The following is a 24,191-nucleotide window of genomic DNA, read 5'->3' as shown; positions in this document are numbered from 1 at the left end:
GGAATGAAATCCCCTGCAAATTGAGGCAGGCTGATCTTGACAGCCTTATCGCCTCTCAGGGTTTTCCCACCCTGTTTGGCTGCATGTTGCCTGGGGCCGGGCAAACGGCGGCGGACCCGCCTACCGGCTATATATCCCTATATAGCCATTTTTTCACCCACTGCAACCTTCGTCTCCCGATGACAAGGTTTGTGGGTGCACTGCTTCAGTTTTATGGGATTCATATATCCCAAGTCCATCCGTTTGGACTTGTGCGCATGACTCACTTTGAGTTCATGTGCAAATCCCAGCGCGAGGAGCCCACCCCTCGGCGCTTTCAATTTTTTTATAAGCCCAAGATCCAAGATTCTTGGTTCTCCTTTATTCCTCGCAGTCAGAAGGTGAAGTGCTCCACTGTTTCATTCAAGAGCCTTCATGACTGGTCTGAGAGGTTTTTCTATATAAGGGCTGGTGTGATCCCCATTCGTATGACCATGCGCTCGATTTCTTCTGCGCCTGCGGATGTGGGTGTCCTCAAGAACCCAACTGGCGCCTGGGTTGATAAGTTGTCCGCTGAACCATCCCCCGCCAAGAACATTTGTGAGGAGGCGCTGGTGGGGGTTGGTATGAGCAGGAGGTGGGCGGACAGCGCGCTAGAGCCCGTTATCCAAGTCGACGGGTTGTGTAAGTTTATTTCATTTCTTTACTTCTGCGCGAATATAATTGTTTTTGCTGATATCATTTGACTTGTTTTGTGCAGTCACCAAGGAGTACATCCACGCCGCATATGATGAGCATATGGAGGGTGGCTCCGTCGCGCTCGGCGCTGGGGAGGTTGGTTTCCCGGATCGCTTTGATGACATGTTCATCCCTGTTGATCTGGGATTTGTCTTCGACAGCGATGCGCCTGGTAAGCCTTTGTACTTATGCATTTTCCTTTATAATACCATATTTTGCTAACACTTCTGTTGCGTGTATTGTAGATGCGCTGGAGAACTACGAGCTGGAGCTCGCGGAAGAGGAGGAGGAGGAGGAGGCGCCCCAACTAAAGCGTAAAGCTAAGGGGAAAACTGGCGCAGGGGCCAGTAAGAAACAGAAAAAAGATGTTGCCCCTGTTGTTCCGGATCCTCCTACTCAGGCGGGGGGATTTGGGAAAACCCAGGAGTTTACCACCAGGGTTTCCTTGGCTTCCCTGCCTCAAAAAGTGGGCAGACCTCCTGTCCACTTGAGGTATGGTGGCGCTACCTCCTCCCTTCCCGCGGCGGAAAAGGGAAGAGGTGTTGCGCCCTCGACAGGTATACTTTCCTTATCTTCTGCTTATCTTTATGGTTCTATGAGCGCGATTCTGATAGAATTACTAATGAATCTTTGCTCACTCAAATGTTTGTAGAGCCGGCGACCGCGCAACAAGATGTCGAGGCTGCGCCGGAGGTCGCTTCGAAGTCCCCCGTTTTACCCTCAAAGAAGGGTAGAATGGACTTCATGGCGATGTTTGCTGCGCGAACGGAGTTGCGCCAAGGTACGTATTGCGCTCTTTTTTTTTTTCTGACTCTTTTAGATCAAGTCATTAACCATTTCTTGTTGTTTGATTTTTTCATAGAAGCCGTAGCTGGCGTACAAGCTTCTGGCGGCACTCCTGGCGCCGGCGCCAGCGCCGCTGGCTCTGCTCCTGCTCCTGCAAGCGATGAATCTCCCCTCATCGGCATTACTAAGGAGCAGGAGGCCGTTTTGCGCGCCGACTTGGCGGCGTCGAGACCTCCCTCACCTCCTCCTGCGCACAGCCCTCCCTGCGAGACCGATTTTGATTCTAGGTCTCAGGAGAATAGGCCTATTTCAGAGGAGGGTGAGGAGTTTGAAGTTGAAGACTCCGCAGGCACCCGCGCCAGCCCTGTAGCGCCACGAGGTTTTGCGGCGGAGCCTTCTCGTGGGGCTGGCGCTGACTTTTCTGCTTCATCCCCGCAGGTATAGGTTAACTTTTGTTCCGCTGCGCGGACTTCCATCTTAGTGTTTTGATAACTTAGATAATTACTTTGCTTTTGCAGGAATCCGATCACATTTACCGCCCGAGATGGAATATTACTGAAGACAGCACCTTTCAGTCCATGGGTGTGTGTGCGGAATTCTGGGCTCATGCTGTGCCTCCATCTGAAAGGAGATTCCAGGAGGACCGCGCTCGCGACGACCTGCTCAACGACCATATGTTTGCTGGGTCAGCCTTCTTTGCTGCCTCCCAAGAGCTTCGCTCTGATTACGTAAAAGTACGTGATGCTCTTGCGGAAGCCAAGCAAGAGGCTAAGGTGTCTGCTTGGCATCTTTCTGATGCTCGCGAGAGAGCTGAGAAGCTCCAGGCCGAGCTCAGTGAGAACCGAGCCAGTGCCAACAGCGCATTCGTGAAGCGCGGTCATGAGCTTCAGGCTGCGCGGGAGAAGCTGCAGGCGGCGGAGGCGGACGCGGCCAAGTACTCGCGCCGAGCGCGCGAGTTGGAGCTTGAGGCGGAGGCGCGTGACCAAGCTCTTGTCCAGTCTATAACTGAAAAATCATCACTGGAGAGTGAGGTTGCGCGCCTGAAGAGGGAGCTGGCGGCCGCGCAGGCCGATAACGATGAAGCCCTGGCGACGGCAGCGTCCAGCCAGGAAGCACTTGATGCTGCGCGGGTTGAAAAAGAAGAAATCTTGGCGGCTGCAGCGTCCGACAAAGAGGAGCTAACAAAGACTAAAGAAACTATTGAGTTATTAAACTCTCAGGTTCCTGCCCTCGAGACGTCTGTTGCTGGCCTCGCGCAGGATCGCCACTGGCTGATCTCACAGGGCATGACTCGTTGCGCTTACGCGATGAAATACTCAAGCGAGTTTCAGGCCCTGTTGATGGATTGCAACGCTGCCGCGCGCTTGGTGGGCCGAGCTGAAGGGTTCACGGATGGTTACGAATATAGCATGTTGAAGAAGAACCCATCCGAGTACCCTTATCAGAGCGACGCTGCCTGCGCGGAAATGGCCGCGATGGGGGAGAAATATATGAATACTCCCATTCCCATCCTTGCGCAGGTATTTTAACCTTAATGAGATTACCTTGACTTATTTTCTAAGTCTTTTTGTACTCATATTTTTGCTTATGATTTGCAGATATCCGCGCTTGCTGACCAGCCCGACCTCGGCGCTCTAAAGAAATTACTTGACGAGTGCGAAGGGGCTGGCGGCGACGATGGCGCGGAGAATGCTGGCGTTGCTAGCGGCTCTGGCGTGGCCAAAGGATCCGCTCCTGACACTGTCATGGTAGAAGACTCCATTCAAGATGAACAACTTGACTACGGTCAGTTTGGAGATGATGAGGAGCAGGCTGCGCCAGATGCTGAGGGCGATGATGAGGATGATGAAGAGGCTGATGTCAACGTGGAGACTTGAGAAGCCCTTCATGTTTTTTATTTTTATTTGTAGTTTGTATCTCATCTTGTAAACTTGTAAATTTCACTGCTTTTGAATGAAATGTTGTTTTTTCCCTTCTTCGAATCTTGCGCATTCCCCATTCATCTCTTTATATTGAATGTTTGCTTGTTGAATATAAGATATGCTTGCACGTTGGAATAAGAACAAGATTGTAAGAGATTTTTCCATATCTTGATTATGTTGACACGTGTCATTGCGCTTTCATTATTCCTCTTGTGCGCGACGTTATCGCGCGCTTATGGAATTGTGAGTTTTTTTTTTTTTTTAGCCTTTACGCGTCAACGTGTTACTCAGCTATCCACTACAATTTCGTGCGCGACCCCAACCTGAGACCTTAACAACCATGTTTTGGCATTTGCTTTGCCTTAGTTGTGTTTAGGTGTTTTATGGTCAGGCTGCGCAGCATGCAGGATGGATGTTGTGAATTGTTTGAGCTAAGGCTCACATTATTGGGCTAAGGCCCTGACGTTTTAGAGTTAAGACTCTTTAACGCGTTTGCGCATGTATGTTTTACTTCGTTTTATTTTGTTTTGATGTCAATACAATGTTGTCATATTGCTCAAAATTAATAAAGGGAAGTGTGAAACATGTATGCAAAAGATAATAGAATTGGGCTAAGGCCCTGACGTTTTAGAGTTAAGACTCGTTAACGCGTTTGAGCTTGTTGCTCGCGCATGTATGTTTTACTTCGTTTTATTTTGTTTTGATGTCAATACGATGTTGTCATATTGCTCAAAATTAATAAAGGGAAGTGTGAAACATGTATGCAAAAGATAATAGAATCCACATTAAGAGAAGATAGCGCGTATCATTATTCATAATGGCTTAAAAAGCCTTGATTACAAACTTGACATTTACATGAAACATTTTCTAAGCTGTGCCGCGTTCCATGCGCGCGGGATCTTCTTTCCATTCAAATCTTTTAAAGCATATGCGCCTTTCCCCAATTCTTCTGAGATTTGATAAGGTCCCTCCCAATTGGGGGACATTTTTCCCGGGGGTATCGCGCGGCTAGCTTCATTGTTGCGAATGACAAAATCATTTTTCTTAAAGTGGCATTCTTTCACACGCTGGTTGTAATATTTTTCCAGCTTTTTCTTGTATTTGGCTTCACTGATGATAGCCGCCTCTCTGCGCCCTTCAAGTAAGTTGAGATCCAACCTTCTTTCGCGCTCGTTATCAATCTTGCTCATCATGAGCACTCTATGGGATGGGCATCCAATTTCCGCTGGAATCATTGCCTCTGTTCCATAGGTTAGGCTGAAGGGGGATTCGCCATTGCTGGTTTTGCTTAATGTCCTGTGTGCCCACAGGACATTAGGTAGCTCTTCGACCCAAGAATGGGATTCTCCCTCCAACCTTTTCTTCAGCCCATTTAACAAGCTTTGGTTCGCGCGTTCCACTTGTCCGTTCCCCTGAGGGTGATAAACTGAAGTGAAAATTTGGTTGATGCGCAATTCCTTGAGCCAGCTGGATATCTTCTTGTCAGTGAATTGCTTGCCATTATCGCTCACAATTTCCATGGGCAAGCCAAAACGGCATATGATGTGGCTCCAGATAAACTGCTTCATCGCTTCGGCTGTGATTTTTGCTAGTGGCTTGGCTTCGACCCATTTTGTAAAATAGTCTACTGCCACTACCAAAAATTTCACTCGCCCAGGCGCTTGCGGTAGGGGACCCACAATATCGATTGCCCATTTGTGGAAAGGCCATGCGGAGGTCACCGGAATCAAGTTGTTCTTTGGCCGCATGGTGTTTGGCGCATAGCTCTGACATGCTTTGCATTTTTGGATCTCTTTTAGAGCGTCCAAGTACATGCCAGGCCAATAGTAACCTGCGCTCATTGCCTTGGCAACCACCATGCGCGGGCCAGCATGTATTCCACAGATTCCTTCATGTATCTCTCTGATCACATAGCTTGCTTCCTCAGCATCTAGGCATTTCATGAGCGGCCCAAGATAAGAGCGTCTATATAATGTACCATCCAGCAGTTCATAGTTCTGCGCCTTGTGTCTTATCTTCCTCGCTTGCGCGCGATCATCTGGTACCTTTCCCTCCTTCAAGAATTCCATTATTGGAGTTATCCATGATGAAGGGGTTGTATGAGTTACCAGGACAGACTTCGCTACCACCGACGGGTTGCTCATTACTTCTACCCTGACATCTTTGCCAAAGTGATCAAAACTGGTTGATGCCATCTTACTCAGCGCGTCTGCAGATTTGTTTTCACTGCGTGGAATATGAATGATTCTGAAGCAGTCAAATTGCTCGATGAGCTTTTTCGCCTGCTCTAGATATAGAGGCATGGTGTTCTCCTTGGCATCATAAAGGCCATTGACCTGTGCTGCTACCAAGTATGAATCAACATGGGCCTCTAGCTTTTTAACTCCGAACTTTTGCGCGATGCGCAGGCCAGCCAACAGGGCTTCATACTCAGCCTCATTGTTGGTGCTTTTGAAGTCCAACCTGATGGCGTAAGTATATTCATGATTCTCTGGATCCACCAGTTTTAGGCCTGCGCCGGACCCTTCGTTGTTTGAAGCTCCGTCAGTGAACAATCTCCAAACATTTTCTTCATCATTGGCTCGCGGAAGGTCTACCTCGCGCTGAGCCTCTTCAACTCTTCCTTCGGGGACCTCGGCTATGAAATCAGCCAAGACTTGTCCCTTTATTGCTGGACGGGGCTTATAGGCGATCGTGTGCTCGCCTAATTCCAGCGCCCACTTTGTCAGCCTTCCTGAGAGCGCGGGGCGCCGCAAAACTTGCTGGATGTTGTAACCAGTCAGAACTTCAATGGGATGACCATTGAAATATCTATGAAGCTTGCGCGACGCGTGTGTTAGTGATAAAACTAACTTTTCCATGATGGAGTAGCGCGTCTCAGGATCTGTCAGCACCCGACTCACATAGTATATTGGCGTTTGGATTCCCTTGCGATCCACCAATAATACTGCGCCGATGGCGCGCTCTCCTGCTGATAGGTATAATGTCAAAGTTTCACCAGGAAGTGGAGCTGTGAGCGCGGGCAGATTTATCAAACATTCTTTAATCTCACTGAAAGCTTGCTCGGCCTCAGGAGTCCATTTGAACTGACTTTTCTTTAAGCAGTTTCTCAATGTGTTGACAAATGGGGTAGATTTGGTTGCATGGTTCGCTAGGAACCTGTTGATTGAGACCAATCTACCATTCAGCTTCTGTACTTCTTTCATGGTGGATGGCGAGGGCATGTCAAGGATGGCCTCCACCTTCTCAGGGTTCACCTTGAAACCATCCTTGGTGACCATTACACCTAGAAATTTTCCCTCTAGTACGCCGAAAGTACATTTGCTCGGATTGAGCTTCATGTTAACTTCCTTTAGGCGCCCAAGGGTTTCTTCGATGTCTTTGAGCATTTGCTTTTCCTCCCTGCTCTTGATCACCAAATCATCCACATAGACTTCTAGGTTTCTTCCGATTTGCTCGCTGAAAACGGCATCCATAAGTCTTTGGTAGGTGGCGCCCGCATTCTTCAAACCAAAGGGCATTTTTGTGTAGCAAAAAACACCCTTGTCGGTTCTAAATGCGGTCTTGTCCTCATCTTGTGGTGCCATTTGAATCTGGTGATAGCCCTTGTAGGCATCCAGGAAACATTTGAGTTTGAATGGCGCCACGGAGTCCACCTTTGCATCGATGTTTGGGAGGGGGTAACAATCTTTTGGGCACGCTTTGTTGAGGTCCTTGAAGTCAATGCACATCCTCCACGACCCGTTACTTTTCTTTACCATCACAGGATTGGCTACCCACGTCTGGTATCGTATCGGGCGGATGATGTTTGCGCGCAGTAAATCCTCAACCTGCTCATTCATGGCCCTCGCTTTCTCATCCCCCATGACTCTCTTCTTTTGAGCAATTGGCTCTACAGACTTGAAGGTGTTGAGAGAATGCTGCGCCAGGTCTCGCGGAACCCCAGTCATATCAGAGTGTTGCCACGCGAAGACCGACATATATGCTGTGAGCAACCTTTTCATTCTCAACCTCGTGTCGTCTGATATCGTTGCGCCAATTGTGATTTTCTGCTCCGGGAATTTTGGGTTGAGAATCCATTCCTCTGGCGCGTTGTCTGCCATTGGAAGTTTCATTCTCCCCTCCCGCGGAGTACTTATCACTGCGCACAAATGATCTCGGTATACAAAAGTTACACCTGTTGGTGTTGGGAACCCCAACGCACCGTGCGCTGGCGACGGTATGGCGTTGAATTGGGCAATCGTTCCCCTACCCAAGATCATATTGTGGCAAGAGGTGGTGGGCAGGACCAAGAAGTTGACAACTTCGGCTCGCTTGTGTTTGTCATCCCCCATAGTTAGCTCAAATTGTATTTGACCTAGGGGATGAATGATTTCATTTGAAACACCAGAGATTGGTGCATTCACAATTTCAAGCCTTGCTTGGTCTGCCGGATCCAGTTTCCTGAAACATTGCTCATACATGATGTCTGACTCGCTGCCAGTGTCAACCAGGACTTTTGACACTTCGTAATGAGCAATGTGTGTAGTGATGACCAGAGGACTGCTAATTGAAGGGCCTCCCCTGATTCTTGGGAAGATTACTTGTTGCTCGCGCCAATCTCCTTGGATTTGCGCGCTTCTCTTTCTTGATGTTTGCCCTTGCCTTCCTCCCTCGGCTACACATATTCTTTTGTACTTTTTGCTGGCTGAGGCTCCTGATTGCTCATTTTCTGGTCTTGAGTTTTTCACCAGGTGAGCCAGCTTGCCTGATTTCACGTCCTTTTCAATTGCATCCTTCAAGTGGTGGCATGCATCAGTGTTGTGCCCTGTGGACTTGTGAAATTCACAGTACTTGCCACTGTCTGATGGTCCCTTGTAGTGTAGTGGCTTGGGGCTTTTGAATTGGACATTCTCAGTGCTTAACACCTCTGAAGGCGTTTTAGTGAGGGGAGTCCATATTCTTGGCAGAGGTCTGTTAGGATCTCTGCCGCCCTCCCTCCTGTCACCCTCCCCGCGATTACGAACATCTTTTTGGGGCTGGGGTGAGCTTGGTTGCGCCTGCTTTTCTGCTGAAGAAAAACTGGTTGGTTGCAACCTGGACCATACAGAGTTCTGCTTGCCCCTCTTTTCTTTGCTGCGCGGTGACTCAGCTTGATGCGCTCTTTCTCTTGCCCTATCTTGGGCAATTTGTTTTTCATTCCTCGCGAAAACTCGCGATGCTTCCATTAACTTGGCCCACGTGGTGGGCATGCCCTCTCTGCTTACGAGAGCTCGGCGGAGTTGATCACTGCGCGCGCCTTGTATAAAGGCCACGCGCAGGAGTTGCTCAGTTATACCCCCAATTGCCAGAGACTCCTGATTGAAACGAGTGATGTAGTCTTCAATCGTTTCATCATTCCTGCGCACGCAGTGCATGATGTCATCAGGGTCGCGCGTGTGTCTGCGCTGCTGTACGAAGTGGGCTTGGAACTTTTCCAAAAGTTCCTCGAACCCATCAATTTGCCCAGTCGGCAAGCTCTCGAACCAGACACGCGCCGCGCCCGTGAGGCAACGAGCAAACATGTGACACCATGTTGGCATCGTCCAGCTCTCTAGGTTTCCCGTGTTGTAAAAACCTTGCAAGAAATCGTCTGGATCTGTTGTGCCGTCATATTTACCCAAACCACTTGGCATCTTGGTTTTGTGCTGGATGGGAGCCTGCGCGATGCGCGCAGTGAACTTTGAATGTTTCACCAAGATGGCTGGTCTGTACGGTGTGGTTACGTCCACTTGCCCTCTAACTGGTGGGCTGTACGGCATGTGCAGATCCAGATCGGCTCTGGCTCCAGGCGCCATGTTCACAGGCGCGCGGAGCTGTGAGCCTCCTGCATGAGTATCTCGCGTCTTCCTCATGCTGTGCACTTCTTCATCACTGAACTCAGTGTGTGCAGTGTGAACAGAATGTCCTTCTTCCGGCGCGCGCGGCCTTTTTGTTCCATGAACAGTTTGCTTATCAAGCGCTTGCCTTTGTGTTAAGTCGGCTAGCCTTTTCTGTTTGACCATCTCATTGTACTTGTCCATTAGACGCCGCTGCTCGTTTATGAGCCATTCTTTAGGATCATTTGTTTCATCTTCTGGACCCATTGGTCCTTTTTGCTTCGCGCCGGCAAGATTTTGTAACGTGAGATCGTCTGGAGGAGTTTCAGTCTGGCCGTGAGGAGTTGTGATGAAGGGACGGTTACTGGTGGTGCGCGTAGAATCACGCGGCACCCTCAGAAACTGTTGTCCCTCATTAACATCCTCACGTTCAATATCCTCCAGAACATGATCAACGTTATGAACGCCAGAAACCATGGTGATTTTTTTTTATATATAGATCTGATGAGATCTGATTGCCGTTGTAACAGTGGATGGCGCCAATGAAGAGACGTGGATCGACTCACTGGTAGACGATCTACTTTCCTCGGGTGTGATTATACTATTTCACCGATGGTTTTCTTGGATCTGTGTTCTTCCACCTACAAAATGAACAGCACCGTCAACTTACCCCTCAGAAAGGGACAGAGGGGTCCTCTTTGGGGTAACCCTCCGGTGTGAGAATAAGTATTTGTGGGAGAAGATAATAATAAGTGAGAGTAAGGAATTTAGAGTGTATTGCTTAATAGCTGAATACTCTGTGATTGTATGTTATCAGGTGATATTTGATGATCTGTGTGTTATCGTATGTAACTGAATGATTGAGTGTCCCTCCTTGTGGAGTTGATGCTGTATTTATAGTGCTAGGGTTTCCACTGATTGGGCTCAGCCTTGTTGGCCTCCTCCAATTGCTCTGCGCCACGTGTCCTCTGGGACACCTGGTGCTTTCTCATTGGTTGTAATCACGTGGTAGCACATGTGTCATGCTGAGTTGTCCACCTTTTATTTGGCAGCTGTCAACATCAGCATATTCTTATTCCTTAAAAAGATACCTTCTGGAAGGTTGTCTGACGTGCACAATCAAGGTTGCCCTAATCCTGATTTGGATAAGGACGAGGTTGATTATGTGCATGTGTGATATGCGCCAATCCTGAGGATGCGCGAGGTCTTCTCTTTATTCTCACGCGCAGATGTTTCATGCGCAGATGTGATATGCGCCGCGCGCTAATGCGCCACGCGCATATGTGGTATGCGTGAGCATATGTGATGCGCGAGCATATGTGTGCCTGGGCATATGATGCCTGAGCATGTGTGGTGCCTGAGCATGTGTGGTGCCTGGGCATATGATGCCTGAGCATGTGATGCATGAACATATGTGATATGCGTGAGCATATGTGATATGCGCCATGCGCGTAGGTTTTGGCTTTGCGCCTTCATAATGTCTTGATTTCAAGCTTCTTGTCTATATCTTGTGGGTTGACCCGCCTTGCTCGATGTTGAGGCGGGTACATACCTCTTCAATATGCAACTGTAATAGTATAGATCATGGGCTTGTAGTCTTCATAAATTTGCAAAAATAATAGTTTTAGGTGCGTTTTATTCTATATATTAAGGGTAAACGTTGGAGTAACAATAATAATATAACTTTCATGTAACCCGAAGTCTTTTACAGTAATGCAGGGTAAGAATGCATACATCAAGCTTATGTAGGCCCGGCACCTCAGGACCCGAGCATGCAGACTCGATTTGCCATTTTTTATATACATAGACAGATGGGACATGTAATCATAAGAGCATCTGCAACAACAAACCTATACAAACCGCCACGTTAGTGCCACATCAGATTTCAAACTTTTCTTAAAAACCTCACTGTATTCTACAACAACAAATCTCCACAAACCCGTCACATATTATTAAAGTATTAAGAAATATATATACACATATTATATATGTGTGTGTGGTTGAGAGAGTGGTCCCCTACCTTTTGCCACCTATGATGTTTGGATGAAGTTTGTACTCACAAACTTTTTGAAGCAAACTTGTAGCCTAGAACAACAAAATTTGATATCCATCTTGTTTGAAGTCATCCACATGATCCAAACCTTGGGTTCCACACCCCATTGTGAAAGCTCTAATGGTATAATAATGACACTCGTGTTTCATGTGCCATGTGGGACTTTCTTTCTAGGTAAGATCAAACACACAAATTGCCAAAATTCATACTATTGATTCTCTTCCACAATATATATACAAAATGTTAATTGTTTGAAACAAATAATTAATTGCATGTGATTATTAAATAGTGTTTATGATCCCTGCCTGTACAAGTTATGTTTTTAATATCATTAATGAACGAATTTGTTATTATATGATACATGTGACATATATTGGCATTAATACTCACCCACTGTATTTTGGTCCTGAAAGAAATATGTATCTTTCATTAATAATCATAATCTTCATCACTCTTAATGTTCTACCTCTATCATCATCTACCAAAACACTCAACCCTTTTCTACAACACCAGAATTGTTCACTAAAAGATCATATTCTAAGGCTGGCAAATCATGCGGACACGGTAGATTGGATAAAGAATATAAGGAGGGAGATTCATGAGTACCCAGAACTGGCCTTCGAAGAAACCCGAACAAGTTCAGTGATCCGGCGAGAGCTTGAGAAGATGAGCATTGCATACAGGTGGCCAGTGGCCAAGACAGGAGTCGTTGCGATGGTTGGATCCGGATTACCGCCTTTTGTTGCACTTAGAGCAGACATGGATGCTTTGCCCATTCAGGTTAGTTGTAAATTGTAATGCACATTGTTTTTGTTAGAGAGTATATCTTCAACTAAGGAAATTTAAACTCTTTTCAATATTCTGAAAATGATTGATGAAATAACTAGTTGTCGAGGGCGGTGTGTAGGAACTGGTTGACTGGGAGCACAAAAGCAAGATTGATGGCAAGATGCATGCTTGCGGACACGATGCTCACGTTGCAATGCTTCTTGGCGCTGCAAAAATCTTGAAACAACTGGAAAATGAATTGCAGGTAACTAACTATATAAATAAATAAGCCGCAACAACCATACCCAGTAAAAATCCCATGAATAGCACGACTGTTAGATTCCAAATGACAAATAAGTTGCTTCCAGAGAGACCCCTAGCTCTAATTCGTACACATATAATGTCGTAACTTATTGTTTGAATAGGGCACTGTGGTTTTGGTATTTCAACCAGCAGAAGAGCAAGGCGAAGGAGCAAAAGAGATGATCAAAGAAGGCGTTGTCGAGAATGTGGAGGCCATTTTCGGCCTGCATTTAGTCCTCAGCACCAATGCGGGTGTGGTTGCCACCAAGCCAGGCCAGTTTCTGGCTGGATGTGGCTGTTTCAAGGCGGTGATCCGCGGTAAAGGAGGTCATGCAGCACAGCCTCAAGATTCCATTGATCCCATTCTGGCTGCTTCCGCATCTATAAGTAGCCTGCAACATATTGTTTCTCGAGAAGCTGATCCCTTAGATAGTCCTGTACGAAACCTCCTACATATAAGTTAACCCTTCATTCGTGCATATTGCATAACACCTGTGATTACAGGTGGTTTCCGTAACCATGGTGGATGGCGGAAGTGGGCTTAATGTGATTCCGGATTCGGTTTCCATCGTTGGTACTTATAGAGCTTTTAGCAAAAAGACCTTCTATACACTTGGACAAAGAATACATGAGGTAACAAGTATGCATAAACTTTGTACATGTTTATATGCATGTATGTATAAAATCACAATTGTATATATGTAGGTTATAGAAGCGCAAGCGTCAGTATACCGCTGTTCGAGCTCGTTTGAGGTTGCTTTAGAAGAAAGTGAATTATGTCCAGCTGGTGTGCCCCCGACGGTGAATGACAAGGAGATATACGAGCATGTGGCGAAGGTGTCAAACATGATGTTTGGAGAAGGTAATACGGACGTGACAGGTCCATTCATGGGGAGTGAGGATTTTGCGTTTTACTTGGATAGGATACCGGGGACTTTAGCGTTTCTTGGGATGAGAAATGAGAAGGCGGGGTCTGTCCATCCACCGCATAGTCCTTACTACGTGGTTGATGAAGACGTGCTTCCAAGCGGATCTGCGCTTCATGCTGCTTTTGCCTATACATACCTCACTGATCACATCACACCGGCCATAAATAAATAATTGTTTAGTAAGATGTTGATTAAAAGGAAAAAGATGTAGCCTATCAGCATACGTCCTCAGAGCTTCTCCTTATCTTTGAGCTGGGAATTATCAGTACAATATGAATTACTAGTACTACACATTTCAATAATAATAATGATAAGATTAATTTTATCTTGAAGATATGGGCAAACAGCTTTTGTATAATTACGTACGTTGAGCAGTTTAAAGAGCAAGTTTGATAATGAACATGGAAATCTAAAAACAAGAGTGAGTTTATGAGATATGCTTTTGCTTCTTTTTGTAGTTGTTGTTAATTCCCATCATCAACATCAGTTGTCTTGAGATTCTGCTGCTGCATTGTTAATTTTCTTCTGTCATTGCATGCTTTCAAGTCTTGAACTTGTGTTAGCAAATAATAAATGGAAAATGAAATGAAATGTTGGATTTGAGGAGAAGAATGATAATATAATAATAAAAGGACCTTTCTGGCAAGCCTTCCAATTTCGATTAGAAGTAACAAGACAATCCTGCAACACCAAAATTCATTCATTTATAGATATAGAATTAGGTAGGTTAGCAGGCAGCAATTTGCAATCTATTAGATAGACAGATACCTGTAATAATAAATAGATATGCGAGCACTGTTGAAGCTGCTTCACGTTCTCGTCTTCTTCATCTGCATCGTCCGCCGTCTTCTGTCCATCCATTTTTCTTTCTTCAATCCTCCGTCAAGGCCTCTACTCCTGGGCCTGGATTTTCAATATTCACTGGCTCGCTTAACTAACATTTAATAATAATAATAATAATAATAATAATAGTAATAATATTAAGTGGCCCGCATAATAACTACTTAAGGGACGAGCAAAATTGGTATCGGTATCAAGTTTTAAGTTTTGGGATCGGTACGGTACGGTACCGCTATTTCCTGATTTTTTACCTTCAGTACCGGTACCGGAACAAAAAATTTGCGATTTTCAGGATCGGTATTTTCAATACCGGTATCGTGCTGTTTACTATAAACCTACCTTCTTAGCTTTAATTATTATTTATACAAGTGAATATTTATGTAGCTCCAAAGGCTGCTTATTGACAATTTTCAGCATCAATTTTGTGATTTTTTTTTCTCCTCCGCACTTCTTTGGTGCCCAAGGAATCCATGTTTCTATATTAACAAACAAATGTTCAAAGAGCACATGAATGAATAAGGTTGTGCAAATCTATCACCTTAGTTAAAACTTAAAACTACCTAAACACCCGCCTTACAAGATATTCACGCATTACAACTAAATAAATTGTTACCTTTTAGTTTCATATCATTTAATAACTAAACTTTTTTGAGATTGTTTGTAAACAATCAAATCAACCATGTGTTCACAATCATACGACTCATATATTATTGGCAAAGGTTCTACTTTAACCAAGCTCAAACTCATTAGTCATGGATCAACAATAAACTATTCATTCATCGTTCCTACAAACTTCCATTCTTCTACATAACAAAAATTATCTATTATTACTGCCTCAATCACTAGACTTGCCACCATATTTTGAAAACACACCAGACAGCAAAGCCTTCTCCTTCATCTTCAACCTGCAACATCAATACAATACACACACTGCCTGTTAACCGCATAACTACTACATTACCTTACCATTGAATAACTATATTAATATCACAAATCATTCACCTTTTTGCAGATCCGGGAATACTCACTTTCGGTGTTTTCTCTACTTTCTTTACGGACCTCGCTGTCTTCTTCACCTTTTCTCTAACCTTTTGTTTCTTTAATCGCTCTGAGCCCACTTCGCCTTCATGCTTTTCTTCAACCGCATCGCTTGCAAATTCAAGTTCATCATCATCATCATTGTCATCATCGCTCGACGTATCATCTTCAACATATGGTGCTTCAATAACAGGGTTTGAGTTGACTGACATAGTGGCGTCTAAAACTGGAAGAGGGCTTTTTATTTTATCAACAGACGCTTTAACTGGAGCTGGAGTTGGAGAACTCGGTTTCATTCTTTCACATCTGATTTGCTTCTGAACCTTACCAAAAGTTATAGGCTGCGTTGATATTATATCAACGAATCTGAAAACAAAAATGCTTGCTTTAGCATCGAGAGCAATCTTGCTGCTTGCATACTAAGCTCAGATTCAAGGTCAAAATGACTAGTTTTCAACTTCAAGAATTATTTCAAAAAAATTTGACGAATACATTCAAACACTTTAACAAGTAGTTTTCAGAATTGAGAAAAAAAAAAACAATGATGACGAAATTCAAATAAATTTTGAGCGAGTTCAGTAACTCGTTTGACCTCAAAAGTCAAAATTCAACATAGCTGTACAGCTATTGCTTTCTTTTTATGTTCACTGTCAATCTTATATATTTTTCTTGTACATACGCCACATGCTCAACAATTAGTGCATATCCTGTCCTATGAAATGCCCAAAATAACCTTCAACGTCGGCATAATACGGGCATGTTGTGAGCCATGAACAACTATCGATTTATTATAACTATGAAAATGATAAATAGTATTATGCAGGTAAAGAGAGGTACCTGTTTGCATCCTTATCAGACTTAAAATCAACAAAGGCAAAGCCTTTGCAAACAGGGTCCCTGGTCTTTTCGTTCCCAGAAACGACTGGAATTATGTTGATAATTCCAGTAAAGGGTTTAAAAGCTGCTTGTAAGTCTCTGTGGATGTTCCTTTTCTTTGGAAGGTTAATCAAACGCACACGAATTCCATTCGGAGCCAGTTCAGGGTCTGAAATTTTTATTAAAAGCAACAACAGTTCAATAAACTTAAGATGCAACTAAAAGTTTAATCATTTTGCAAATAGGACCTTTTCAAGAATGACAGTATGTAGTTATGTACAGCTTCAACACCAACATTAGTCCATTTATGTCTTAATGTTGTAAAGTAGAAGTGTGCACGAAACCGAAAAAACCAAAATCCTATACAACCGAACCAAAACAAAAACAGATAGTTTGGTTGCATGTTTTTTTTAAATAAAGTATAAACTAACAAAAATTAGGCCTAAATTCATTATTTTGCTAACGTTTTTTGCCCAAATTTCTCAAGCCCAGTTGTCAAAAACCGAAAAAACTGAAACAGAACAGTTTTAAAAACTGAAAAACCAAAATCTCAGTTTTGGTTCTGTTTTAGCCCAAAACCGACCCGACCCATAAGTCCAAAAACAACAATTTCTTTTAAAAAAACTATACATCACATCAATCTTGAAACATAAATTAAGCATTTTTACACACAGTCAAAACTATGTAATTAAAGAAAACAAATAAAAATGAAACCTTTATGTTTGGGAAGGTTAGAAATAGGGTTTCCAGTGGGATTGTTCTTGAGGTTATTAATATTAACAAGTTGAGCAGCCCTGCTCTGGTCCAGTTCTTCCAGTAACTTATCTTCCAAAGTTGTATCATAAACTTTGCCTTCACCAAAGCCTCTTGGTTTGTTTCGAGTCCACTGCCTCATGTTACTCAATGGAACAATTAAATCATCATCTTCATCTTCAAATTCATCTTCATCTTCAACTTCTTCTTCAGAGTCAAATGTGTCAGTTGTTTCAGGAGTTGGGGTTTTTGAGGAGGTGGATGATAATTTGACATGATGATGTGTGACTTTTGGAAGTTGGATTGTTGAGAATAATAATAATGATGAAGAAGAATGGTGGGTTGTTTTGTGGGAGTAAAAGAAGAGAGAATTGGGGTTTTGAAACAGACGAGTAGTACTAGTGTTTGATTTCAGAAGGAGTAGTCCATTGTTCATTGTTGGGCTGCTGCTGCTGCTGCTGCTGATGATGATGATGATGATGATGATGATGATGATGATTCAAAGGTTTTGTGTTTGTGTTTTGGATAATATAGATAGGAAGAGCTTCTTTGTAAAACAAAAACAATTCTTTTTACATAGAAAATTCCCAAAATAATCTTTCCCGACTTCACCTTCACGCGTAAATTCAAAAATAACGCTTAAATTCGAAAGTCAATGATAAGATTCAAATGACTCAGTTAAAAACTAACATGTGGCTCCTCAATCTCATCGTAACAATGAAATTTGTGCTCTGAATTAGATGGATAACATAACATAGAGAAACAACAAATGTCATCTTCTTAAAAATGTTATGTGTATGCGTCCCTCAAAAATACATTTTCTGCCCTTTAGTTATGGTCCCAACTAGTTGTCGATCAATCTCTAATTAATTACAACAAATCTTAATTGAACGTTAATCCCTGCCCGATTAGCAATTACTACAACACCGCCTTTAGCTATATATAGTTCATTGTATCAGTAACGAAGCTTGAATTTTTTATATAGGAAGAATGAAAGTTGCAAATTTGTTTTAAGGAAGGGAGACCCTCCAATTCCCTTGTATGCTTCGGTAGTGCATTTTGCATATAAGTATACTATATCCTCTATTTTTTTGAATTACATGAATCAATATATATGTCACAGAAAGAGTAGAGTGTCGTTTTGTGGTGAATTTATTTGTATTACTTTATTTTAAAAATAAAATTTTAATTTGCAACAAGTTTATATTTGTTTTAAAATAAATTTTTTACTGTGTAACGAGTACACCAAAATCGACCCAAGGTAGAATAAGGATCGTTTACAAGACAAGTAAAACTTAAGGTATCATATCAATCGGACCTTGACCCGAACCATCAATAGTTTTATTTACACAAATACTACTACTAATAATAATAATAATAAAGAAAGAAAGAAAGAATATCCATAATATCATCATCGGCATCATCTTTGTGTTTATGGTCTCCGACGCATATGAATTGAATTGAAAACCCTAATTGTTAATAATTAAGAAGAAGCAGAGTAGAGTAGACTAGACTAGTATGGAACATCAGTCGTTCCACAATCTCTCCAAAACGACTCCTGCTGTTAAGTGGTTCAAAGAATGGTAAGTAACACATACACTCATTTATTATTTTGTTATTATTATATCCAATTTGTAACCCCCAATTCAATTCATAAACTTACTTACTTTAGTAGGTCAACTCCAAAAGGCAATCTTTCTTGCTAATTTCTATATCTTCTGCTTATTTGAAAGTGTTTGTTCGTTTAGTTAAATACATAACACAGTTCATCAATGTTATCTTCGGTTCAGTTCGTTTACAGGCCTAAAACAAACACTGTAATTCTTCATAATGAGCTTGCTTGTTGTATATATTTCCAGCCTTCACATTATTATTATTAACTATGTATATATATTACTATTATTATTATTATTATTCACCCAGGGTACCCCAGGATGTTGTAGCTACAGGTGGAAAATGCTTCCTTTTCAAATGGGTCACAGGTACGTTATAGCTACCACAACTATTACTTAAACAACACTTGCAGAAGAATATTACTGTCTGAACTAGATTAATTAAGTTCTTTTCTCTGTTTGTGCAATCAGAATCTCAAATGAAGGCGATGCAAGACAAGACGGAAAATCCAGTGACACTAGTAGAAACTGAACCCGAACCCGAACCAACTACTGAAGTTCTCTTCTTATGCAGCTATGAAGCCTGCGGGAAAACGTTTATTGATGCTGGAGCTCTACGAAAGCATTCACACATTCACGGAGAACGACAGTATGTTTGCCATTACGAGAATTGTGGAAAGGTTAGTCTTTTCTTGAAAATTATGTGGTAGCGGCTATATTGTTGATTAATCAAGGCGGTGAAACTTTGGGATTGTTTTTGCAGAAATTTTTGGATAGCTCAAAGTTAAAGAGGCATTTTTTAATCCATACGGGTGAGAGAGATTTTGTATGTCCACATGAAGGTTGTGGTAAGGTATTATTATTTATACATTTTCGATAAAAATGTGATAAAACAACTCCCTTTCATAGTATTATCATTTATTAATAAATATCAGTTTAGATGATTTAATATATTATTGCAGGCTTTCTCATTAGATTTTAACCTGAGGTCACACATGAAGACTCATTCTCAGGAGAACTATCATATCTGCCCATTTCAAGAATGCGGCAAGAGATATGCTCATGAATATAAACTAAAGAATCACATTATGTCTCACCATGAAAAGGTTTATCTTTATATCCACAGTTCAAACAAATTGCTCAACATGAATATCGTATTTAGTTTGACCTTTTGAACTTTTAGCAGAATCTGAATAACATGGGTGAATTGCCGCCCAAGTATATCCAAGTCCAACCTGTGGAAAAACCGTCTCCCAGTACCAAGCCGTCGAAGGTGGCTGCAGCCGGCACTTGCGCCACAGCATCGTCGGACAGGCCATACGCGTGTCCTTATGAAGGATGTGAAAAGGCTTACATACATGAATACAAACTTAACCTCCATTTAAGAAGAGAGCACCCAGGTCATCTCCCGGAGGAATATCCGAAAAACACCCTACCCCCACGTAACAAGAACAACGCAGATGCTGACATGGACGCTGGTAGTGACCATGATGGTCAATATGCAGTCAAAAGTGGAAGCAGCAAAAGTCAGAAAGCGAGCCGCCCAAAGCCCAAGATAAAGCTTCCATCGGCCAAAGCTGTGAAGCGTAAGGCGCCACCTGCTGCTGCTGCTGCTGCCAAGAAGCAGCCATGGCCGGTGGTGGCTACACCTATGCAAGAGGAAGAAGACAGTGAAGAGACTGAAGAAGAAAGAGAGGATGGATGGAGGTATGCTGCAGGTGGTGGTGGTGTTGATGAAGACAACGACGAAGAGACTGAGGACGAGGATTAATCTGCTTGTATGTTTTTGGTTAGTCTGCTGTATATTTTGTTCATAGTTTGTAAATGCTAAATAAGTATCTCCTTCCTTTCTATTCAAAGTACTTAAAAAGCTTCCTTTCAATTTACTTTTGTATTATTATTCATTTAGGAACTTTGACATTGTAGTAGTTGACTGATGTGGCATCTTATGTCAACATGGCACCGTAATTCACAAGTAAAATAATCAATACAGTCATATGATGTTTGATCAAGCTTGCAGATCAAAGTCTGCCACATCATACAAGCCTGATAAGGTGAAAAAATGATCATACAGTATAACTTAGTGGTCACATTAATCATTTTCTTTGTCAGTCAAACACATCTTATGGGCCATATGATTTGCCCCTCATACGAGCCATATGACCGTTTTTCCCCTTATGGACCATATACACTATATGACACGTGATGTCTTAATTAGATTATATATTATATATATCCAGATCTTGAATCCACTGTGACAATAATAAAGTCCCAGTCTCTTAAGCCAATTAAGTAAGACACATTCAAGAAATAACTAAAATTTACTATGATTCAAGAAACAAGATTCAAAACAAAATGCATAAAGATCAAACTGAAGGGAAAAACTTGTTGAGATTAAAAGGCAAAGAGTAGAACTCTTCACTTCTTGAATCCGTTTTAAACGATCTGTACTTGTCCCACCAATGCATTCCTCTGTCCTTTCTTGCTGCAGTGTCTTTCTGCCTCAATGTTACATCCAGCAACAGAGCCAATAATCCACCCACAAACGCTTCCGAAGAGAATGGCACATTCACCATGTCATTCCACTGAACAGATAAACAAACATACAGAAACGTTAGCTTACCTTAATACTACGACTTTATCATTTGTTCGGTCTCTAAGAAAGAGGATTGGAGTTGTTAGTTGTTACCCATCTAGCTTTTGTGTGTACAGGACCATAACCCTTAAGAGCAGTGTGTTCATTGAAGTACTGAGGTATCGATAGCCCCATGAAGATCGAGAATCCAAGAATAAATTTTACTCTGAAACTGTTTAGATTACAGAACTGTAGGAACCCGAGTCCTGCTGACCCTGTTATCATCCAACAAAACTCACTCATCAACAGAACGCGACTAAAAAAAGGAATTGTTTATAGTTCATGTATGCATGCATACCCACGTAGGCGAAGAACAGACAATACAAGGCTGCTACAATAGGTGCTGGAATCGACGCAAATACCGCCCCAAATTTTCCAAGAATGGAAAAGAATATCATGAAACCCGCAGAAATCTGCACAACCCTTCTGCTACCGACTCGTGTCAGCCCCAGCAAACCAGCGTTTTCCCTGTCATACATTCCCCCTTAGAAACAAATCTTGTTAACCTGTTTATTTTGAAACAATGTATAGCTTACACGGATACAGATGAACCGTTTCCTGTCCCAAAGATTCCCGAAAACAGAATGCCAACTCCCTTAAAGAAACAAAATTGAATTAGTTATGATCCCGAAAACTATATAAAACCGTAGTATAAAACCACAGGTACCTGCCAACCGATGCCACGGCTAAGAACAGAAGGTGGCATAGGTGTTGCACTTGCATACCTGGCTACTGCAATAAATGCACCAGTAGACTGCCAACCCAATAACAAACAAAAAGGTTAATAAAACAAATGAAAACAGTTATTATATAAATTAAGAACATTAAAAGTTAGTTAAACCTCGACAAGAGCGACCAGCGCTGCAACCATCATAGCAAAGGCTTCTCCAGCATCAAAAGTAGGAGCACCCCATTGAAACGGATAAGGAACACGTATCCTATACCAAAACTGTTTTTAATAATATTTGTAAAGAATGTAAATGCAACAATTGACTGACAACATTTACCAAGGAGCACCGGCTATGATTCCAGCCCGATCAGTTCTACAGCTTAGTTGAGTTGTGTCAGATTTGTTCTTGTAGGCCCCACCAACAGTGAGTAAATGAGCGTATATCCACACGATTACGATAGAGAATAAAACAGAAAAGCGGTCAAATATATGACTTTTCCCCTTCATAAGATTCGGTATGTACTGCAACAAACATTCAGTCTCATAGTTTAACATTAGACCATCTTTCTTGGAATATATATATTACTATATGTGGCAAAACGAGGCATAATTTGTCACTCGTAAAATAATATTTTTAAAGACGTTACCTGCGAGAAAATTAGCAGAAACACGATCTGTGGCAGTCCAATTTCAACACATTTCGCAACCTACAGAAAATTATGCAACTATATAAAACCAATATTTTAGGCTTAATTAGCCGCAGCATTTTATATAGATGCATACCAAGGGAAAACCAAACTCATACAGTCCAAATCCACTCAAAGCCACCAACGGAACTGCAGACAATGGGCTCATGAACCTTGTGATATTACGCCAAAGGCCACTAAAACCGAGCACTATTTGCAGAGTTGATGCAAGAATAAGAGCACCTTGAGTCCCTCTCATAATCCTCTCAAATTTCTACATAATCATCAACATTTGGATATTAAAATGGATTTAAAATCAAACAAAATGTTATCCATATAAGTTTCATAAAAGGCTGGGATAGCATAAGTATAACCACCTCCTTAGGATCCATGATGCCACTATATCGACCCGCTAGTATGATCGAAATCGTTGGAGGCACGAAAGTATACGACCCCCCTATAACAGCCGGCAACCGTGTCCCAAAAAGCGTTTGTGTTAATGTATTCAAACCAGCAACAAACAGCAGTGTTTGAATCATCTTTACTTTTTCTTCCTAAGATAGATAATTAACAAAAGAAACTAACTCAAAAGTTGATCATTAACATGATGTGTGTTATTAATATTGTGAAAAGACTTACATGACCACCACCCATTTGAGGAACAAGAGTTGTGGGAATGAGAACTGTTGTTCCAAGCATTACAATGTAATGTTGGAAGCCTAACAGTATTGCCTCAGCTGCAGCAATCAAATAAAACCACTTTTATGAATGTTATTTTCAAACGACTTAGTTCTGCTATTCAAAAAGGCGCAACTTGTTGTCCGTTTAATGAAGATAACTGAATAAAATAAAAAAAAGGAAGGCTTACGCCATGGCGGTGGACTGGTGATGCAATAAGAGACATTAGGAAGCTGATCTTTCGCAGGGTGTGGCTGTTGATCGTCTTGTTTCGGTGGTGGTGCGGCTCCTCCTCCAGCCATGCCTTTCTGCTTCCTTGCAACAAATGTTTTACACTAGAAATCTTAACCTGCAAGTTTATATGTAACAACTTAAATGTGGAAAAACTTAAGGAACTTGATGATCAGTTAATATATAACAAATAATAAAAAGAAAAAGAGTGTGTGAAACAGATTGAAGAAACAAAGAAAAGATGGAATCTTTTATGTATTTATTTATGAATTAAATAGAGGCAGGGTTATACTTTTTTTGTTAAAGGAAGAGAAATTAAAGTAAAAGCAAATGTTGTTCATCCCCACTGCCAACTTTTATTTACTCATCTCTGCACTTTATACAGTCATGCACAAGTAATCCATTAATATATCCTGCCTGCTTTAATCATTTTCAACCAATCTTCTTTCAATATAACTGTAATAATATTCTCACCGTGTGTAATAATATTACAACATATTATATAATATCATAATAATGTTATTACAACATAATATAATAATAAAGTTGTTATTATTATTATTATTAACTAGTATTTATTACAACTCACGCGTCGAATTAGTTAAGTTGCAGAAAAGATTAACGTTTTCGAAAATTTATATAAAAAAAGGTTACCTGTTATAGCAAGAACGTTGAAAATTTATGTAAAAAAAAGCGTGTTGCGGCGGAACTATTAAAACAAACAAAAGTTAGACGTAAAAACGTTAAACCACGCACGCACTTTACATCTTGTTAATTTGCAATTCAATCATGTTTGAATTAATTTAGTGTGTAATAATAGTTGTAATAATATATAAGTAATGAAGTAATGTTTGTT

General features: G+C 42.0%; 4 protein-coding genes across 4 annotated transcripts; 2 read left to right on the top strand and 2 right to left on the bottom strand.

The window, feature by feature from the left end:
* Window positions 1-11,731: 11,731 nt before the first annotated feature.
* LOC143554725 (IAA-amino acid hydrolase ILR1-like 4) lies at window positions 11,732-13,550 on the top strand. Its single transcript, XM_077044425.1, has 5 exons — window positions 11,732-12,095; window positions 12,223-12,348; window positions 12,509-12,823; window positions 12,891-13,019; window positions 13,092-13,550. The coding sequence occupies exons 1-5, from the start codon at window positions 11,733-11,735 to the stop codon at window positions 13,485-13,487; spliced, it is 1,329 nt and encodes a 442-aa protein (XP_076900540.1). The 5' UTR covers window position 11,732; the 3' UTR covers window positions 13,488-13,550.
* A 1,363-nt stretch (window positions 13,551-14,913) lies between these two features.
* On the bottom strand, window positions 14,914-17,258 carry LOC143554726 (uncharacterized). The gene is made up of 4 exons (XM_077044426.1): window positions 16,784-17,258; window positions 16,031-16,238; window positions 15,158-15,559; window positions 14,914-15,060 (listed from the first exon to the last, which is right to left on the bottom strand). The coding sequence occupies exons 1-4, from the start codon at window positions 17,256-17,258 to the stop codon at window positions 14,991-14,993; spliced, it is 1,155 nt and encodes a 384-aa protein (XP_076900541.1). The 3' UTR covers window positions 14,914-14,990.
* Window positions 17,259-18,382: 1,124 nt separating this feature from the next.
* On the top strand, window positions 18,383-20,269 carry LOC143554714 (zinc finger transcription factor YY1-like). The gene is made up of 6 exons (XM_077044411.1): window positions 18,383-18,405; window positions 18,746-18,804; window positions 18,907-19,115; window positions 19,199-19,288; window positions 19,398-19,541; window positions 19,622-20,269. The coding sequence occupies exons 3-6, from the start codon at window positions 18,915-18,917 to the stop codon at window positions 20,204-20,206; spliced, it is 1,020 nt and encodes a 339-aa protein (XP_076900526.1). The 5' UTR covers window positions 18,383-18,405; window positions 18,746-18,804; window positions 18,907-18,914; the 3' UTR covers window positions 20,207-20,269.
* A 491-nt stretch (window positions 20,270-20,760) lies between these two features.
* LOC143554723 (nucleobase-ascorbate transporter 6-like) lies at window positions 20,761-23,478 on the bottom strand. Its single transcript, XM_077044423.1, has 13 exons — window positions 23,441-23,478; window positions 23,295-23,408; window positions 23,066-23,163; window positions 22,804-22,980; window positions 22,524-22,700; window positions 22,388-22,447; window positions 22,078-22,262; window positions 21,912-22,008; window positions 21,738-21,824; window positions 21,607-21,665; window positions 21,369-21,538; window positions 21,125-21,285; window positions 20,761-21,020 (listed from the first exon to the last, which is right to left on the bottom strand). Exons 2-13 carry the CDS (start codon window positions 23,404-23,406, stop codon window positions 20,802-20,804), a joined length of 1,602 nt encoding a protein of 533 aa, XP_076900538.1. The 5' UTR covers window positions 23,407-23,408; window positions 23,441-23,478; the 3' UTR covers window positions 20,761-20,801.
* Window positions 23,479-24,191: the final 713 nt, after the last annotated feature.

Source organism: Bidens hawaiensis, unplaced genomic scaffold (genome assembly GCF_021521415.1).
Source record: "Bidens hawaiensis isolate Kalapana, Puna unplaced genomic scaffold, B.hawaiensis_p1.1 tig00017819_1, whole genome shotgun sequence".
Lineage (NCBI taxonomy): Eukaryota > Viridiplantae > Streptophyta > Magnoliopsida > Asterales > Asteraceae > Bidens > Bidens hawaiensis.
This window is presented reverse-complemented; position numbering and strand designations above follow the sequence as displayed.